The sequence below is a fragment of the Pseudocercospora fijiensis genome (assembly GCF_000340215.1).
Source record: "Pseudocercospora fijiensis CIRAD86 unplaced genomic scaffold MYCFIscaffold_3, whole genome shotgun sequence".
Classification (NCBI taxonomy): domain Eukaryota; kingdom Fungi; phylum Ascomycota; class Dothideomycetes; order Mycosphaerellales; family Mycosphaerellaceae; genus Pseudocercospora; species Pseudocercospora fijiensis.
In genome coordinates, this window is record NW_006921534.1 from 4,339,225 (window position 1) to 4,357,797 (window position 18,573).

General features: G+C 48.8%; 3 protein-coding genes across 3 annotated transcripts; 2 read left to right on the forward strand and 1 right to left on the reverse strand.

Annotated features, from left to right (window-relative positions):
* Nucleotides 1-1,712: 1,712 nt before the first annotated feature.
* On the forward strand, nucleotides 1,713-3,003 carry MYCFIDRAFT_163493 (uncharacterized protein). Its single transcript, XM_007927125.1, has 2 exons — nucleotides 1,713-1,898; nucleotides 1,952-3,003. Exons 1-2 carry the CDS (start codon nucleotides 1,779-1,781, stop codon nucleotides 2,912-2,914), a joined length of 1,083 nt encoding a protein of 360 aa, XP_007925316.1. The 5' UTR covers nucleotides 1,713-1,778; the 3' UTR covers nucleotides 2,915-3,003.
* Nucleotides 3,004-3,022: 19 nt separating this feature from the next.
* MYCFIDRAFT_163495 (uncharacterized protein) lies at nucleotides 3,023-4,983 on the reverse strand. Its single transcript, XM_007927126.1, has one exon. It carries the CDS (start codon nucleotides 4,740-4,742, stop codon nucleotides 3,177-3,179), a length of 1,566 nt encoding a protein of 521 aa, XP_007925317.1. The 5' UTR covers nucleotides 4,743-4,983; the 3' UTR covers nucleotides 3,023-3,176.
* An 11,013-nt stretch (nucleotides 4,984-15,996) lies between these two features.
* MYCFIDRAFT_195680 (uncharacterized protein) lies at nucleotides 15,997-17,897 on the forward strand (the record flags this gene model as incomplete). The annotated part of the gene is made up of 4 exons (XM_007927127.1): nucleotides 15,997-16,681; nucleotides 16,899-16,914; nucleotides 17,064-17,152; nucleotides 17,434-17,897. The coding sequence occupies 4 exons, from the start codon at nucleotides 15,997-15,999 to the stop codon at nucleotides 17,895-17,897; spliced, it is 1,254 nt and encodes a 417-aa protein (XP_007925318.1).
* Nucleotides 17,898-18,573: the final 676 nt, after the last annotated feature.

An 18,573-nucleotide genomic window follows, 5' to 3' on the forward strand; every position in this document is an offset into this window, starting at 1 on the left:
GGCGCCAACTTCGTGTATCAGATATTGGCTTTGGCCGAGGATGAGGAGCTTCCGCCAAGGCTACAAGGCAAACTACTACGACTGCGAAAGGATCTCTCACATGTACAGACGGCAGAAGAACAACTTGAAGCACTCGACACCAATTTCCGTGCCCTCTTCCCACCAGACAACCTCGTACTGCACGAACTGATTGGACTCGACCATGGTGTGCTCGACCTTCTCAACAGAAGTCTGCAGGACTTGGTTCGCCCGCGACACCGATCTGGCGACCGTCTGCCCGCTGGGGAAATGTCGGGCTTGCTGGTAACAGACATGACACCGATTTCTGGAGAGCTGTTGTTGCAACTCAAGCCCAAATGGCTAGCGCAGTCACCAAATGCGCCTCCAGGCTCCAAGAGATGCCGAACTTGTGCTGTCCGCTCGCACCGGGCCTCTGAACGTATACGGACTGCTACCGATGCTCAGGAGAGCTGTCCGCTAGATTTGCTCAACATCAACATCGAAGAGCGGAAGCGAGCAGTACATGCAATAACCCCAGATTGCCGACTCCAGGAATATCTGTTTAGCCAAGCTCAGCCACTGCTCCATCAGCTAAGATCATGCCAAACCGTCTTCGACCCATATGGCGTTTTACGATCGTCAGGAGCAGATCAAGTCATGTCGCTGTGCAAAGCCATGACTTTACGAGACTGCACTTTATTTCTGAGAAGGTCCGGCGACAGCGTGGAAGCTCGGCTTGGGGATCTGGACCTGAAGCAGCCAGAAAAGCTCGCGCGTTGGAGAAAAGTTGAGTCCGACCTCATTAATGGTGGCTGGTATACCAATACCGAGCATCCAGATCACTGGATTCGCGAGAAGATCTGTCTCTTGTCTCGGACTTGATCGGTGTGTACACCCGCATTCTGGAGAATATTGAACCACTTGTATAAGCACCGGGGACCTCTTGGACAACACTCTCGTACGACCTCGCGTTGAAGGCTTTTACATGCAGCGGAATCAGGTCCGCATACGCATGAAGGCACATTGCCACACGCTCCGAAAGGACTGGCCTGGAATTTCGGAGAGTTTCCACGAGCGTCTGGTGGTGTTTCAACAGGACAATGCCGTCATTCCAGAATCAAAATATGCACGCTATGAATAGGCTCGCACTTAAGCACACGGCCGAGTCGCGTGTCACCGCTACCAATTTGCAACTAACCAGGTTATCGCTCATGCTTGGTGGGTCCCTTCAACACGACACTTCATCGTGTCAAGTCGTGCTGTTCAGCACCTGGATGGACAGGAGAAGTCTACATATACATTATGACTTCCATATCAAATGCTACATTGACCTCTAGACGCAAAAGCTGTTACTTTCTTTGCAAAATCGGAGCAGCGAAAGATGCGATATTTCGACCAGGATGGTGACGACAGCACTTGATGCCGAGCGAATCCCGAGAGCTCACACCGAAAATGTTCTGATCAGAACAAAGTTCCACCTTGGAACCCACCAGATCGAGAACGCCGCGTCCACGATTGACCTCACTGCTTAACAATCCTAGCACCTATGTAGGACTTTACGTTGGCATGACAGCAAGCTCTGGACACCGACCTCGCCATCGCAGAAATTCGCATCAGGTAATGGGACAAGTTCGGCATCCCTGGTCACAGACCAGTCTCGCGTACAATATATATCTGCGATGAACGACTTCTGAAGGCCTCATTTCTACACACATCTGCCTTGGACTCACATTACTTGGTATCATTCAACACCAGAACGGGATCTATTAATTGCGGACATGGCATCCGATCAGGTTTTCGAAGGATGGTGCGGCCTTGCACCAGATGCCGCCCAAGGCAAGATGGTTTGGCAGGGCTACGAGCCCAAGCCTTTCGAGGACCAGGACGTCGATATTGAGGTAAGTACCAGCTCACAAGCATCTTTCGAATATTCAAGCTTACCATATCGCAGATCGACTGCTGTGGTATCTGCGGCAGTGACGTCCATGTTCTCCGCTCAGGTTGGGGCGCAACAGATTACCCAGTCGTCGTTGGTCACGAGATCGTCGGCAAGGCCATCCGTGTCGGTAAGGACGTCAAGAGCGGCATCAAGGTCGGAGACCGTGTCGGTGTCGGTGCTCAATCTGGATCTTGCCACCGAGGAGACTGCGACGAATGCCAGAACGACGACGAGCAATACTGCAAGAACAACTTCGTCATGACTTACGGAGCCAAATGGCCATCAGGTCACAAAGCAATGGGTGGCTACGCGAAATACTGGAGAGGTGACGGCCACTTCGTCTTCGCCATTCCAGACGAGATCCCATCCGAAGAAGCTGCTCCTATGCTGTGCGGCGGTGTAACAGTATACGCACCACTGAAGCAAAACGGAGTCGGACCCGGCAAACGTGTCGGCATCATCGGTATCGGAGGACTAGGCCACATGGGTCTCATGTTCGCCCGCGCCCTCGGCGCAGACAAAGTCGTCGCCATTTCCCGAACTTCCGAGAAGAAAGAAGACGCCATCAAAATGGGAGCCGACGACCTCATCGCAACTGGCGAAGAAGGCTGGAATGAGAAACACAAGAACTCCCTCGACGTAATCGTCTCGACCGTCTCTTCTCCCAAACTTCCACTCATGGGCTACCTCGACCTCTTAGACGTCGGTGGCACTTTCGTTCAAGTCGGAGCTCCTGATGACCCGATTCCAGGGTTTTTGGCATTTGCTCTCATTATGAAGAAGGTGAAGATTACTGGTTCTTTGATTGGAAGTCCCAAGGAAATTCGGGAGATGTTTGAGTTGGCGGCGAAGATGAAGGTTAAGCCTTGGATTCAGAAGAGGCCGATGAGTGAGGCTAATCAGGCTGTGGTTGATTTTGAAGATGGGAAGCCGAGGTATAGATATGTGCTTTGCAATGAAAAGAGGGAGGAGTAAGGTACGGGTGGATATTTGTCCTGATATGAATATCGTCATGGTATCAGACGAGATTGGGAGGATGGGATAAATGAGAAATATTATGAAACAAACAGAATTGTTCATTCTGCTCCGAAATACTTTTCACTTTTCAATACCGATGCGCTTTCTTGGGTATATTCTAGGTCGACACTGCGGCTCATCACAGCAGTCTGTTGATCAATCGTACAGGTATCCGAGTAACGCCTGGCGACCACCCACTCAGTGAATGTCTAGAAAGGCCTCATCTAAGGCTAGCACTGTGAGGGCGCGGGCTGGCACTGTCTTCGCGCTTCTCCCGCTCTCGAGCCAATTGCTCCTCGCTCAAGCACCCTATCCTATTAAGAATCTCCTTGTGCTCGCCAAGGTTCAGACCGCTAGAAATACCTTTTGGCTTCTTGCGATGACTGTTGACTGAGCTGGCCTTGCGTGTTGACCAAGACAGCTCCTCACTCGTTGTCTCGACCTCGATAAATTGAGGCTTCTCCACCTCTTCTGGTGCTCTGATAGGCTCAGAAGGCTGTGATGGGCCATTTTCGATCTCTTCGTCCTCATCTTCGTCTTCATCGTCACTTCGTGAGTCGTCCGCGCCTTGACCGCTAAGCACTCTCGCCACTACGCGAATTATCATTATAAGCCAGCCAATGGTGATGACTTGCAGAGCTGAGAGCAAGCTCAAGAACGACCATCTAATGTTGGCATTGAAAGCAATCGTCGTGGCGCCCGGATCCAACATAGGCTGGAGCAGACTTTGAAGGATCTTACTGCCGCCATCTGCAGATAATCTTTGACCGGTTACGGTGGAGTATACGCCATAAGGCATCGCTTTCGAGTTGACATGTGCGTAAATGCTCCAGCAGATTGTATTATACGCCACATGCCGGGCGACTATCCAGGTGAGAACAAACACGCCGAATGCGCAGTCGCAAGCGGTCTGCATGCCCAGGTAACGCAGGATCTTGGCAAGCGGGAGGACAAGGTCAACGATGTCCATGCATACCAGAATAGCACATCCAACTCGGTATTGTCGGTAGCAGTAACTGCCGACCATAAGGCCAACGGTGACGAAGTGATGCGTAAGCATCTGGTAGTGGTCCCTCCGTCTTTCCTCCAGATGAATTACAAGAATCTGCTGGAACCAGAAAGCAGATTGGGTCAAGTAGTACATTTTGATGCCTCCAGGCATAAGAAGACGTGGGAAGTTAGTCCAGAGAGACACTAACAAATCCTCGAGGCTATGGACATCGGCAGGCGTGTCTCGAACAAATAGTGCCAGGCCCCAGAACCAGTAGATGACATAATAGACCAGCATGTATGCTTGCTCTGCGAATCTGGTTTTAGCTTTCCTCCGCAGACCACAGTATCCTGCCAGAGGTATCAAGGCACAGTCCATCATAAATGCACGGAATCCCGTGAAGTATATGATGAAGCTAGCCACCAGATATATATCCCTTGGTCCGATACCATACTGACCTGGTACATCAGTCGTCGGGTAGGACAGCAGGAAGCAGGCCTTGATGTTGTGTCTCAGTGAAGGAAAGAGCGCGAAAGTCATGCCAAGCAAAAGCACATAGTTTAGCGAGAGGCCGAGCTGGTGTCGCTCAACGGCGAGACGAAGCGCTTCGCCAATACTCTGCTGGTCGCTAGGCGGCCATGTGGTTCTCCTCTTGGGCGAAGACGCTGTGAAAGCTCCTGGACTGGCGCACACAGCGCCCTCCGCTATGCTGTACCCTTTATGCGGTGGTGGGGTGTTTCTGATTTTCGTGGGCGATGGTAGGCTCAGTTCTGGATGGCGCGCCTTCAGAGCCATTTTCGCGCGTGATAGTCGATCGTCGGTATGTAGAGAACGTGCGATGGTCGTATATCTCGGTCGTTGTGCTCCTCACACCGCCTGGCGTGGCGGAACGAGTGCGCCTTTGCTCGATCTGCCCGTGGACCAATGAATCTCAGCACGAAAGAGTATCACGACGCGTCGTAGAGCATTCTCCACGTCAGAGAGCCGCTCGCGAAACTGGTGATGGTATTGATTAAGCGAAGGTGTAGTGCAGTGGTGTTGTGGTGAAGTAGTAGCAGTGGAAGTAGCTTTGCACTGGTCTTTTTGGCTTTTCGACTTTCAAAGCTCGCTCCCTCCAGCAACTTGAAGGGTCCACCAACGCTAGGACCAGAAAGCTAGGCTGCTCCCGCAAATCTTAAACATCCGCCGGTCTCCAAGGGGGAGGAGAGGAACGATAACGATGATACTCTGTGATGCATCGAGGGCATGACGGCACAGCCAACTGCTATTCATCCTCCACCAGGCTCAACAAGGAATCTTGACATTACAGGCATGACGGCATACCAAACCACCTTTCCCTCCACCAGGCACAACGATGGATCGTGCCTTGCCAAGCACAACGACGCAGCCGCGCGCCTTACCTCCTCCGCCAGGTCTTTCCACAACTTATGAAATACAAAGCACGAGCCGACGGCACTTCGACAAGCAGCAACGACACGAGAGCCATGACCATCCCCAGACGAAACGCAGATACGGAGACAGCAGCTCCAGTGCTTCCAGCGACTCAAGTGACTCAAACGATTCTGAGGAAGACGACTGTGATAGTCAGGACGAAGTACGGTTCATTGGAGTAGACTAAAAAAGGACTCCTTGATCCGGCGACGGAGGCAATAGAGAGATCATCCATATCCCATCCCTTTGTGGTTGCAGATTTCATGGGCAGTTCTTGACTTTTGTGGCGCCCGGGGACTTTTGCTTGCACAGCAAGGCGCTACGAGCAGAAATTGGTCCGTTCGCAGCCTTCTCGCAGCCGTTGCACGCCTCCAAAGTCTATAACGGGCCTTCAAAGTGACTTTTGCAGCACTATAGGATAGCACAAAGTGATCGGAATCATGCTTTTCGGAGCTACTGGCCCCTGAGCAGCACTGCCAAGCATATGTTGAGAACTTAATGACTCTATACTATCGTTTGCCCAAAACCTGTCAGTACGGTCCGCAGAGCCGCCTCCTCTCTTGAGCCGCACAGGGGTGGGCAAAAGGGGCACTTTTACGTGGTTTTTATCGTGTTTCTTCCCAATTGTCGTCGTCGAGTAGAGGATAATCGTGTGTTCGAGCCCCGTACGCATATTCTGACCGTTTCCGAGTGCTATCACTGCAATAATGCCGCCAAGAGAGACACGTGCGAATGCTAGCAAGCCGCTAGTGCGATTGGACGACGAGATGAATGACTCTGCGCTAAAGAAGAAGGTGATCCGCACTCTCGAGAAGACTATTAGGCAAATGCTAATCGGCAAGTGCCTCGCGGCTATTTGGCAAGTAATCTATTATATACGTCCGGTTTGGGTTATAAGCACGCACGGACGTATTTAGCCGTACAAATCGACTAAAGCGCTCCTCGTAGGAACTATACGTATATAGTAACGATTAAGGTTAAGAAGGAGGCAATTCTAAAGGCCCTTAGCTTCGTAGATATATAAGACTGCTAGAACTAGTTGCTATAGCCGGCATACTAATAACTACGAGGATAAAGGCGCGGCTCTTACTACTATAGACCTTACTACTAACTACGTAATAGAGCGGTAGATACTAGCGGAGCTATAGAGCCTAGCATATGCTGTTGCTAAGTAAATACCTATTAATTTAATAGCGGCGGAGCGTATCTAAATATCGTCGATTAAGTCGCTACTAGTAGTCCTATAGCCTGCGGCTATATAGGTTAACTGCTATAGAACTAGATAAACTGTTACTTAGAGTAAGGTACTACTAGCGCTATTAGACGGTATCTACTAAGTGCGGCTCTTTAAATACTAGCTAGATCGTTGCTAATATAGCTATAGCGCTTAGTAGGTATATAAACTAGCGGTGCTAAAGGCCGTAGTTGTTATGTTGCCGTACGTTAAGTTAATGCCCTCGTACGCCTACTACGGCCTCTTTAAGAGGCCTAGTTTAACTAATCTACGTATTCGAAGCTAGAAGGCTCTCGCTAGTTAGTACGTACGTGCCTTCTCGTAGGTACCGCTCTGCCTCTGCCTCTACCTCTGCTACGGCGATTATTAGGCAACGTAGATAGCTCTTAAACCGTCCGTTCTAGCTTAATAATAGCCCTTACTAGAGCCGCGGCTTTGTCGATATACTAGTGTCTGTCGAAGTGCGTATATAGGTCGAATTCGAAGGATCTAACCGACTTAATAGTATTAATAATCGTATACTTGCAGACTATACTCTATGCCTTACGGAAGTAACCTAAGTAGGTTAACCGCTATTTGCTAGGCTCCTTAGCAAGCTTAGTTATCTCTTCGTGCGCTAATTTAAGCTAATTAAGGCCCTTCTATAACGCCTTACGGTAGATCTTCTTATTTACCTTAGTAAACTTAGGTCGGCGGAGTGTAATAGGCACTACTATACGTTCTTATCCTATCCGCCGTATAATCTCTAAGTAACGAATAGCCTACTAAGGGCGGAGTTTAAGGAAGAGAGTAAGGATGTTATAGCGCCTGCTAGCAAGCTACTTCTTTATTATTAAATAAGCGCCTTCTGCCCTCGAAGTAACTAATTGCCTATAAAAGGGAAACTTCTTCTACTAGAAACAGTAGACTAGCTTCTCCTTATAGGTCTAGTATTTACGCTAGATATACTCTCGGAGCGTAATAAAGTAAGGGTTGTCGTAGTTAGCTATCTACTAGTCCTTAGTATTGTATTCTTCTATAGTTTTAGCGTAGACGCAGGCACGGAAGTTGTCTACGAATATAGTACATTCTAGGTCGTCTTGCTACTTGTTCTTACTAGTCTCTTTATTAAGTACTTGTTTCTATAGCATTAGCTTCCGAGCCTGCGCCTATACATTCTTAAATACGTACTAGGCGTAGATAAGAGCCGGTATACGTAGATAAACCTTGTTAAGTGCGTTTATATAACTACGGTCTCGATTAGTAACCTATAGGCCTAGCGGAGGTAGATTATAGTCGGAATATAGCTCTTTAAAGGCCTCACCAAACTACGTAAACGCGGCTTCGTCTTCGTTGCCTATAATACAGTATCTAAGAGGTATTGTATCGCTAGCTCTAGTACTAGATACGACATTCAAAAGTAGACGGTTGTACTTATTTGTTTTGTAAGTATTGTCGATAATAAGATAGTCCGGATACTGCTTATATAACTCGGCTATTTGTAGGTTAAGAACGAGCAGTTTGTCTAACTTGCCCTCCGAATCGACCTCCTTCTTCTAGTAGAAACCTAGCTAGTCTAGTAGCTAGAAAAGGGCTTCTAATGCAGTTAAGTTACCTTATATAGCCTTCCGAGCAGCCTAGCGTACGTTTAGAAGGTCCTTAACAACCTATATACCTATATTATTATTAGCAACGTATTAAAGGAAGGAAGAAGTACGAAAGTAGGTAGAATTTTAGTAGAATTTAGCTCCGGCCGAGTCTCGGCCGAGAGCTTTCAAATATAGCTTCTCGTACTTATAGTCTGTCTTGTTTATTAATCGACTAAGCGTAGTGTAAACGGAAGCGTTAGCATTTAGGTTATCGACGATAGCCTTCCGTATAACCTTATTACGCTAGTAGCGGCGATGCGGCGCGAATTAAGCGCTATAGACAGCCTTATAGTTATAGACTCTAGTAGTATTCTCGACCTTCTAGCGACCGAGTAGATTCTTCGAGTCGTAGGCACGGAGCTATAGCGATACCGGATAACTACCTCGTACCGAGCTAGCTCCTTTACGTACGAAATTCTCTCTATCCGGCGGCTTATTACCTTACGTATATATAAGATAGCGAGAAACCTAGAGACCGTAGTTTTAAGCCGATTTCGACTTGTTTCCGGACTTAATACGCTAGTAGTATCTAGCGCTAAAGGCGTGTTCTTAAACGGCTTAAATAGCACTATCTAGCGAGCGATAAGTGTCCTTCGGCGGAGCTAATAATAGTATAGGAATATTATCCTTATCCTTATTAGCTTTACCTTCTTCTTCCTCGAGTGCCTAAGTCGCTAATTCCTCGAGATTTAGCTCTTTACTACCCTCCTTACGACTATCCTTACTACCCTCCCTCTGCGCCTATCTCTCGAGCTTATATTCGCGGCGTTCCTCGTCGTTTAAACCCTCTAAATCTACCTCCTTATTATCCTTATTATCCTTACTAATACCGCTATCCCCTAGAGAGTTAGGTTTATCGATATCTTAGAAGAAATCGCCGAGAATAGAAGACTCGTATAGCACTTAAGAAGACATAGCTATAAGAATAATACCTCGAAATCGCTATACTATTAAATTTTTATAAACATGCTTTCTAAAGTACGCGTCCGGTAGACGCGAAGCACTAATGCCTAAAGAAGAGCGCGATTTATATACAAAACAAGGGATTCTAAAGGGAACAGGTGCTTAACCTTTCTAGGCTTAGTATATAATAGATTACTTACTAAATAGCCGCGAGGCACTTGCCGATTAGCATTTGCTAGACTATTAGTCCACCGCTAATAAGAAGGAATACTAACACGGCTTAGCAGGCAAAGGGTAGCTCGAAGAGTAGGTCTTCTAGCGGCAAGAAGAGCAAAGCGACTGCCGACCTAATTATTAATCTACTAAGCAAGGAGACCGTAGCGGCGCCGGCAGAGGAGACTAGCGGTATAGAACTACCAAAATCGGCTGTTTCTTCCTCCGCTTCGACCTCTGTATCCTCCTCTTTTAATGCCGCATAGGAGGCGGCTACTACTACTAGCAGCTAAGCCGCTCTCGCTATAGGCGCCGCTCCTATTACTTAACCTAGCTCTTTCTCGGACGACACCTTCTATTATAAAGGCCAGTAGACGCTGTTTAATACGACGAAGAAGGGTACGGCGCGGACTATAGGAACGAAGCTAGTAAAGTTCTTATCGGCTAACAAGCAAGAAGTATAGAACGGACACGCGTAGGCGGCGAAGATAGCGAAGTTAAATAGTCTCTCGGCGGCGTTTAATCGAGTCGTTATCTGTGCTAGAGCCGACGGTTAGAAGACGGCTTTTACTAGCGATTAGCATTAAGCTAGAGATAATATTAATAGCGATAAGGTCTATAGTAATGCTTTGCAAGCTAGCAAAGAATTAGTGCTTGCCTCGCGGAAGAATGTCTTTATTGATATCGACTTCTTAACGAAGCCTAAACTAGTAGTAGCTAGACCTTCAAGTGTTAAGAAGTTAGGTAAACCGGCTTCTAATCTAACCTTAATTTAGCTTGCTAACGCCGGCGTTGTAATAGCTAAATTGGAGGCATAGAACCGGTAGGACTATTATATTCTAAGAGACCTTCTTTATAGCTATAAAGATTGTCTAAATTATTGTAAGGCTAGTAAGCATGCTTGCTAGCGTAACAAAGCACTAAAGGACTATAGTAAGAACTACTTTCCGTTCTTTAACGCTGCTATAATTGAGGGCTGTAAGGCTATCGCTTCTAGCGAGTGGAAACGAGATCTAGTAACTAATAAGCTCGAGAATAGGATACCGGTGCGTCTAGAGATAATAGTAATTAAGAGGAAGATCTAGTTAGAGTTTTAGAAGGGTAAGGCTCGAAGAATGCGAGGCCGCCGAAGCAGTAAGTCCGAGTCGCTACGTAAAGCCGTTCCTGCTACTAGAAGTTAGCCTATTATTCTTAATAACTTTAGTAAGGACTTCGGTCGTATTCTAGATAGTAAATTGCGCGGAAGTGGTATTATACCTAGCACGCTAAGCAAGATACCTACTCGGGCTCTTATAAAGACTAGTCTACGTAATATTATACTGCCGCGGAATATCGTTTAGTGCGAGAAGCTAACGGTAGAATTCTTCGACTAGGTTACCTTATAGCGCGAATTCTAGGATTACGACTATCTACAGCCTTATATCGCCTATTTCGTTAGTATAGGCTAGACGCTAGAGACTATCTGCAATTTAATAAAGGACGACTAGCCGGCGGCACTTACTAAAGTAGATAGAATAAGGTTAAGATTGAAGAAAGCTATCGTCGAGTTTATAAGGAAGAAACAGGATAAGATTATAGCGGCGGAAGCAGCCGTAGCGGAGGAAGGAGAGAATTTCTAGGAATCCGGGCTTTCTTTAGGTATCGATCTTTATACAACTACAATACATATAAACTTGTAATAAGCGGGAGATTCTTGCGGTAATAGCACTTATTTAGCCTATATATAATTGATTAATATAATGCGTTAGTTATAGAACACTAAGAGCGATAGGCAAAGCTAGCGTTCGAACACATTTATTCGAATCTCTAACTCGGAGCTTTCCGCGCGCTAGTGGCGACTAGTTACATTACTCGAAATCTTCGAAGTCTACCTCTTATTCGCTATCTTCCTCGTTATCTTCCTTAAATACACCCTTACCGTTATAATACACTTCCGATACGTCGTTAATTATCGATAGTAAGGTATTCTAAGCCTATTCTATCTATTAGGACTCTTCCGAGTCTAGCGCTATTATATTCTAAGCCGCGCCGGCGGTGTGTTCGAATTCGGCTAGATCGTACGGAATATCGAGTTATCGACACTATCGACGTTATATCTAGTAAACTTAAACAACTCTCTCGATCTGCGACCCCTATACTTATATAGGCACTAAAGCAAGTAGTCCTAGAAGCCGACAAATCTTAGAAGGTCGTCTCGGTATTTTTTAATAACTTTCTTTAGTAGATTAAAGCTGCCCTCGATCGGGTTTAAATCCGGCGAATACGGCGGTAGAAATTCGAGGTAATAGCCGGCATCTAGTATCGCCTACTTAACTCTCGCACTATAGTAGATACTAGCATTATTTATAACAAATATTATCGGCGGACTATCCTCGAGGCAAGGCAGGACTTGCTTAGTTAGCTAGAGATAGAAACGATTAGAATTAATCGATCCTTAGTATACGTAAGTATATAGAAGATAGCCGTATAGCGTAAACGCAGGCAACACTAACTATCTAACTTCTCGCCTTATATAGGCAACATTAACGCAAGTTAGACCTCTTGCCGACTATCTATACTTCCGCTAACTAGTCTTCTAATTAGATATAGTCTTATCGATAAATACGAGTCGATCTACCGGCTATTTAGCGTACCTAATCGTCTATAAAGCCCTTAAGAACGGATTACGCTCCTTCGCTTTACGTTTAACCTACTTACGAGTTATACCTATCTCCTACTTTAGGACCTTCGATAGTATAGGCGCCTTTACCTAAACACCCTCTCCGCTATTACTTATCGGTCGTAGCCGTAGAAACTCGTCCTTAAGAGCTTAGATTATCTCTATAAAATAGGCGTTAGGCCGGTCTTTAAGGAAGCCGCGTAAGAAGTTACATTCTTACTAAAGAAGGATAGCCTTGTTGCTACGCTTTAGTCCGCTAGTATACTTAGTATATAACGCTCCGAAGATGCGGTATTTCTCTTAATATCTATACACTAATCTAATAGTTATTAGCAACTTTATAAAGGCATAAACCTGCTTAGCAGTCTAACCCTTTGCAAACAGGTTTATTAGCTAGCCTTGCTAGTCGAGGTTTATGCGAGCGGACTTAACTATTACGGCGTAGCGGCAGTAACAATAACAATAACACCTCGGAAGGGTCTATACTACTAAAATACCGACGACACGATATCTACGATATACTAGAGGATTCTACATATTAGAAGGAGGAGAAAATATGTGCTTGTAGGCGGCTCCGCGTGCCTACAAAGTGCGAGCGAAGCTTCCGCCTTACATACCCTTACAGGTCGCTAGTCGTTGCAGGTCGCTGGTCGTTGTAGGTCGCTAGTCGTTGCAGGTCGCTAGTCGTAGTCGTTGCAGGTCGCAGGTCGCTGGTCGTTGCAGGTCGCTAGTCGTTGTAGGTCGCTGGTCGTTGCAGGTCGCTGGTCGTGGTCGTTGCAGGTCGCTAGTCGTGGTCGTTGCAGGTCGCTAGTCGCTGGTCGTTGCAGGTCGCTAGTCGCTGGTCGTTGCAGGTCGCTAGTCGCTAGTCGTTGCAGGTCGCTGGTCGCTGGTCGTTGCAGGTCGCTGGTCGTTGTAGGTCGCTGGTCGTTGTAGGTCGCTGGTCGTTGCAGGTCGCTAGTCGTGGTCGTTGCAGGTCGCTAGTCGTGGTCGTTGCAGGTCGCTAGTCGCTGGTCGTTGCAGGTCGCTAGTCGCTGGTCGTTGCAGGTCGCTGGTCGTTGTAGGTCGCTGGTCGTTGTAGGTCGCTGGTCGTTGCAGGTCGCTAGTCGTGGTCGTTGCAGGTCGCTAGTCGTGGTCGTTGCAGGTCGCTAGTCGTGGTCGTTGCAGGTTTTGTTATAGTTGGCATCAGGCACGTGATTTTCCGGAGGCTCAGTTCTGCCGTGCCGTCCCAGCAGTTCTTGTAGAATTCAGCCAATCAGAGCTTCAGCTTTCAGAATCCGGGGAATCACGTAGTGACAACTCGGCGCAATCAGCCACTGTGGTACCCTTGTTAGTGTAAGGCGAGCTTCGCTCGCAATAATTGAAAAACCACTAAAATAGCGGTATAGTTCCTCTCTCGGAGGTGCAGGGTTCTCCCCGCACCGGCACTGACAGGTTTTAGGCAAACGATAGTAGAAGAATTTAGAATATGCTCCCTTTCGAAAACCCCAGGGGGTTTAAAAGTAAGAACAGGGCTTCGATAGAGATAAAGGGAGCCTCAAGCAGACAGAAGGATCGCAATAAGGCGCAAATGCATACTGTGAGAAGGATAATGTCATGCCTTCCACGAATACACATAGCAGCCTGTCTAGTAGCCTACTAAGAAAAAAGTCATCTGAAAATGGAAATGCCACATCGAGCAAGTCACAGCTAGAACGAGCACATACTGATGTAGGACACGCCTCGGGCATGCGCATAGCACGTCACACCAGATCTGGCTCGCTGGCAAAGAACCGGCGAGGTGGACAAACAGCTGACCCGCGCCATTACGACGGGATGGAGTGAATGCGCAGCACATGGCTGTCTGAACGCCCCGATGTGGTTGGTTAGGTGCAGCTGGAGCATCATTCATCGCCAAGTGTCAGCCACTGGATACTCAGTTGAGCCAGCCCGGCTGGTACATGAGCTGCTTCCGTATGTCCGTGTCCGTGTTAAGAGAATTTGTCAGTCCTGGTCAACAAGCACGTGTGTAGCGTCGAGTCTAGTGCCTGCCAGAACACCTCCTGCACGTGTGTAGCGTCGAGTCTGGTACCTGCATATCGCGCAGTTCCGCGTGCACAGCGTGTGCGTGTGCCATGCTGCAGTGGCTGTGTGAGGGAAAAGCAACGCCCAAACAGCGTTGGCGAGTGCCTCTTCGCACGACCGAGGACTCGCATTGAACGTCGTATGCGATGGAAGATGCGTCGGACAAGCCGATATTGGCGGAAATATCATCGCCGTACTCCTTCATCTTGCAGGGGAGTGGGCGCATGGGAAAGCGATGATCGATCTCAAGCTCGGCAAGGCGGCAGGGATGAGGCCTGCAGGGCGGATGCTTACGACACACACATTGCGACGTCAACTTCCTCTCGGTGTTGCAGGGCAGGGCGGACAAGATCTGACAGGTCCTTTGCTCCTGAACGGGCAGATGCTCGATCACCGCCTCGCCATTGGTAATTGTCGAGGCTCGTAAGTGGAGGCCATTCTGAATGAGAGGACCTGAGCACACTGTATCTGAAGAAATTGATGGGCATCGATGCAGATACCCCAAAAGGGAAGCAGTGGTACGGGGCATCGTGCGCAGAATGAAAGCCCGTGGATCTGGACCAGCTGCGTCCTCAGATTGATGGTAGTGGCACCCGGATGCTGATCCGCGGGTGCGCCAAACGCCTTTCCGCTGTACGTCACCGACATCCCTGTCGAATATCTCGTCTCTCAAGGCGACGGCTGTGCGAGACGATCTCCACGGATATGCTCGGCTGGTCGCTGGATGTGTCAATGGTCAGGCGGCGAAACAAGCTGCGCGTGGACGATTAGTATCAAACCAAAAGCAAGGCTCGCTAAGCGTGCGCCTGCACAATGAATGGCGGTGGCACAAGGGCGTGCTAACTGCCTGTAATTATAAAGACCCTCTTCGAGGCCATTCCTTTCGGCAAGTCCATATGGCAGGGGCTTCAGCCTGCTCTTTGCAGCAAGTGTGCATTGGCCTTCTGCGCGGCGTCTAGCCGTCGACGTAGACGGTAGAACCCTTGACTCTTGAGACGCCTGACTGGGATTGTCAACAGAGTGTGTCCAGGGCCACGGTCTTGGGTCTCGGGAAATTTTGGTCGTTGGGACAATCAACGTCGTCTTGTAGAGATTGCGGACGACCGACCGATTCGTCAAATGCACAATGCAGCGCGCGCCAGTCGAGCGACGTCTGAGACTAGGCGAGATGAGATCGGGCAGCTTTCCAGCGCGACCAGGACGTCCACCCTGGAACGGATTGATCCAAGGCCAGCATCGTCGGACGCTGGCGAACAAGGCGCCACCGCGGGCTAATTCTGCGTCTCCTACTGAAAGGCCATGGAGGCACGAGGGTGCTGCATCTTGCTCGATCCGGTGCCCAGTACAGTGTTCGGCGGGCTTCTGGCTTGGGATCCACCGGGTCTGCGAGGCCCAGAAGGGTTGCGTTGACGTCTTGACCATCTTGTCTCTCATCTTTGCGACCTTGTGCATGCTGATGCGATGTGCAGCATCTGGATATTGACTGAGCAGGGTGCTAATTTGAGAATCAAAGAGATCTTCCGGACGACAAGAGAGGCCGTCGTGACGTTCTACAGTATATAACTTCCACCGCGCTCAGCTCCCATAGGATCGGTAGCTTCAACACCTTCGCCCAACTCGACCAAACTTTCCGCCAGCACACCGCTTCTCCACAGCAACAGCAACGCCGTCTTTGCCACATAAGGTTTCAAGTGGCTACACTGCCTACTATACAAGTCCGTAAGTCCTCCCACTTCCCCGGAGCGAGTGCACGCAAGGTCGCAACATGCTATCGTGGCTGTTTGGTGAGACCCTGTTGACGAAAGTTAGTAGTCCCATTGGCCGCGGAACTGCCTTCTTCTGCTTCTCCGACTCATCTTGAAACACCTTCATCAAGCATTTTCCTGTACACTCGTTCAGACAACACCCAATCACTTCAACATGTCGGCCTCCAACCAAAAGTCGTACCTCAGAGACGGTAACAACCCACGCGCTGTCGACGGCAGCCGGGACAAGAGCCGAAGCAGCCGACGCGATGACGACAAATCTAGCAGCAGGTCGAAGCACAGCAGTTCGTCTGGAAGACGCTTATCAGAGTCGCGATCGAGTCATGCGCGCAAATCATCCACAGCGTCGTCGTCAGAACGTCCGACCTTTGAGATGGACATCATCGGCCAACCTGCGAGGTCTATTGTCTTTGGCCAGACTGTAGAAACATCAGTCATGGTCAGCCTGAGATGTCCTTCTCCCGAAATGGTCGCCAGCTGCCGTAACATGGACACAAGCAGATTGATGGGGGTGGTCTCCCTGTTGGCAGATACAAGAAGCGGCGAAAGAGTCGCAGTCGAATGCGGAACTCTCACCGGCCAGAAGATGTTCGACTCAGTCCACGATGTACCACAAGAGGTCGCAGAGAGTCTTGCACGCAGCCAGCCTTGTCGATTGGCTCTGGGATACTTCACATTCCCGCAACTGCTCATTCGACAGCCTGGTGCATATCGGCTTCGGGTCACCTTAATCAAGCAGTCTTCTGCGGGAGGCTCGAGCGTCATCGCCATCGACAGCGAATCGATCAGGGTAGAGCGACGAACGACTGGTGGCAGCGGATCAACAGGCCGCAAACATGGTCGGTCATGATGACCTCTTTTACACATCGACAGCAACTTGTCTGACTTATTATTGCATGCGTATTGGCATGGCGTGTGGTGTTCTAAGGAAAAGTCATTTCTGGTTACTGGGGATTTCTGGGACGGGATTCGGGAGGCAACTTGTACTATTCATGCCCGAGCCAAAGGCAGCGCTGGGCGATGATGGTGTTGTGTAAAATCTACGACAGAAACTAGTGAGTATGGTCCGCAGGTGTGGCCATCAGTGTACATGTCAGACTCTCGTATGGGCATAGTCTACGGAGAAATTTGGGAATTTACAGTTGCACATCCAATCTGATGGAGGCGTTCTCTCTTCCTTTTTCGTTCTTCGTTGGTTCCTCTTCTGCTAACAGCGTATAGGCTTTGGCCGATGACTGAAGTACCTGGCTGTGGTGGGCGAGTGTCGAGCTCGCAATCGTATCACGGCAGGAAAGATAACGAATCCAAGTGTGAGTCGCCGACTCTAGGAGCAACGTCGATACCATTTCGCCAGCGAAAAAAAAAGCCATCTTTCGTTTACAAAGCAGAATTCGGACACTCATTACCGCATGAACGGTCTCCAAGGAATGAAACGCAGAATTAGGATCCGGTGATGGACCAGAACAGCTGATCTTTGTACGTATTCTCTCGGCATCAAGCAAGATGATAACAAACATCGAAATCCGAGACGCCTGCTCAAACGACTTGGAACCCCTACACGAGATTCATTCACACTATGTGCGAACTTCAGTCGCAAGCCTTCAGCTTGAGATACAAACCTTCGAGGAGTGCAAGCGCAAGTACGAAGCCTTGATTGCCGCGGAGCAGCCCTTCATCGTCGCAATCATTGATCAACACATTGTCGGCTTTGCCTACAGCAGCGATTTCAACGAACGACTAGGATATCAGCATACAGTCGAGGATTCGGTTTACCTTCATCCAGACCATCGGGGGAAGGGCTTGGGACGGATACTACTCCAGGCTGCTTTCAACAAGCCGAGAACGTTGGGCAAGAAGGTGGTCATTGCGAAGATGTCGATTCTGCCTGGACAGGCTCCAGAAGACAGCCCTTCTTGCCGGCTTCATCTGGCTCTTGGGTTTCGAGTGTTTGGCAGAATGTTGAGTGTTGGCTTGAAGCTGGATATTCTGGTTGATGTGGTCATTCTTCAGCTTGACCTTGTTGATGTTGCTGCGGTGACGAAGACTAGAGGATGAGGTATTGCCAAGCTTTGTGGTGTTGTAGCCGTCATTGCTTTGCTGTGAAATTACAACCAAGGTTTCTATTCACCTGGTATTTGATTTGGGCCATTCTGTGCAAGGCAAAGGCGTGTACCCATAACAAAGCACAGCCACATAATGTATACAGACATCCAAGAGATCCAATCTGTACATGTGGCTGCGTACAGGATTAGTGCTCCTGCTCGAGATTGCCAGAGACCAGTCGGATGCCGAGGAGTGCATTGAGGTTGTATTGAGGTTGATACCCAGGCATTATTATTGTGATCAAGGTGTTCGGTCTCTTGGGGGGGGGGGAGCAAGCATCTTCTAGTCATATGATCCATGCTACTGCATGCCATGTGCCCAACCCAACCCAGATGACAACTTCGGATCTCCACTTCACTTTCACCTTAATATTTCTACCAGGCCAGGAAAGACGGTGTGAACGAGCCATGTGGAAGGCTGCAACTTGGCTGCAAGTCATTGTTGATTCTGCACCGAAGCGCTGCAGAACACCATCTCGAAGGCAGCGCTTTTGCGGCGTGCTGGCACTAGACCAGTCTCGTGAATACTTCAGTACCAATGCGGCTTTTTTGGAGATCAGGCGGTCACCGCGGCTCTTTAGCATGTACATTTTTGCGACTGCTCGGATCTCGATATCAACGCCACAGCG

Excerpts from the sequence above, each read along its gene's own strand:
- MYCFIDRAFT_163495 (XM_007927126.1), bottom strand. The coding sequence starts at position 4,742 with ATGGCTCTGAAGGCGCGCCATCCAGAACTGAGCCTACCATCGCCCACG.
- MYCFIDRAFT_163493 (XM_007927125.1), top strand. The coding sequence starts at position 1,779 with ATGGCATCCGATCAGGTTTTCGAAGGATGGTGCGGCCTTGCACCAGAT. Across the intron at positions 1,899-1,951 it reads ACCAGGACGTCGATATTGAG|ATCGACTGCTGTGGTATCTG; the intron begins GTAAGTACCAGC and ends ACCATATCGCAG.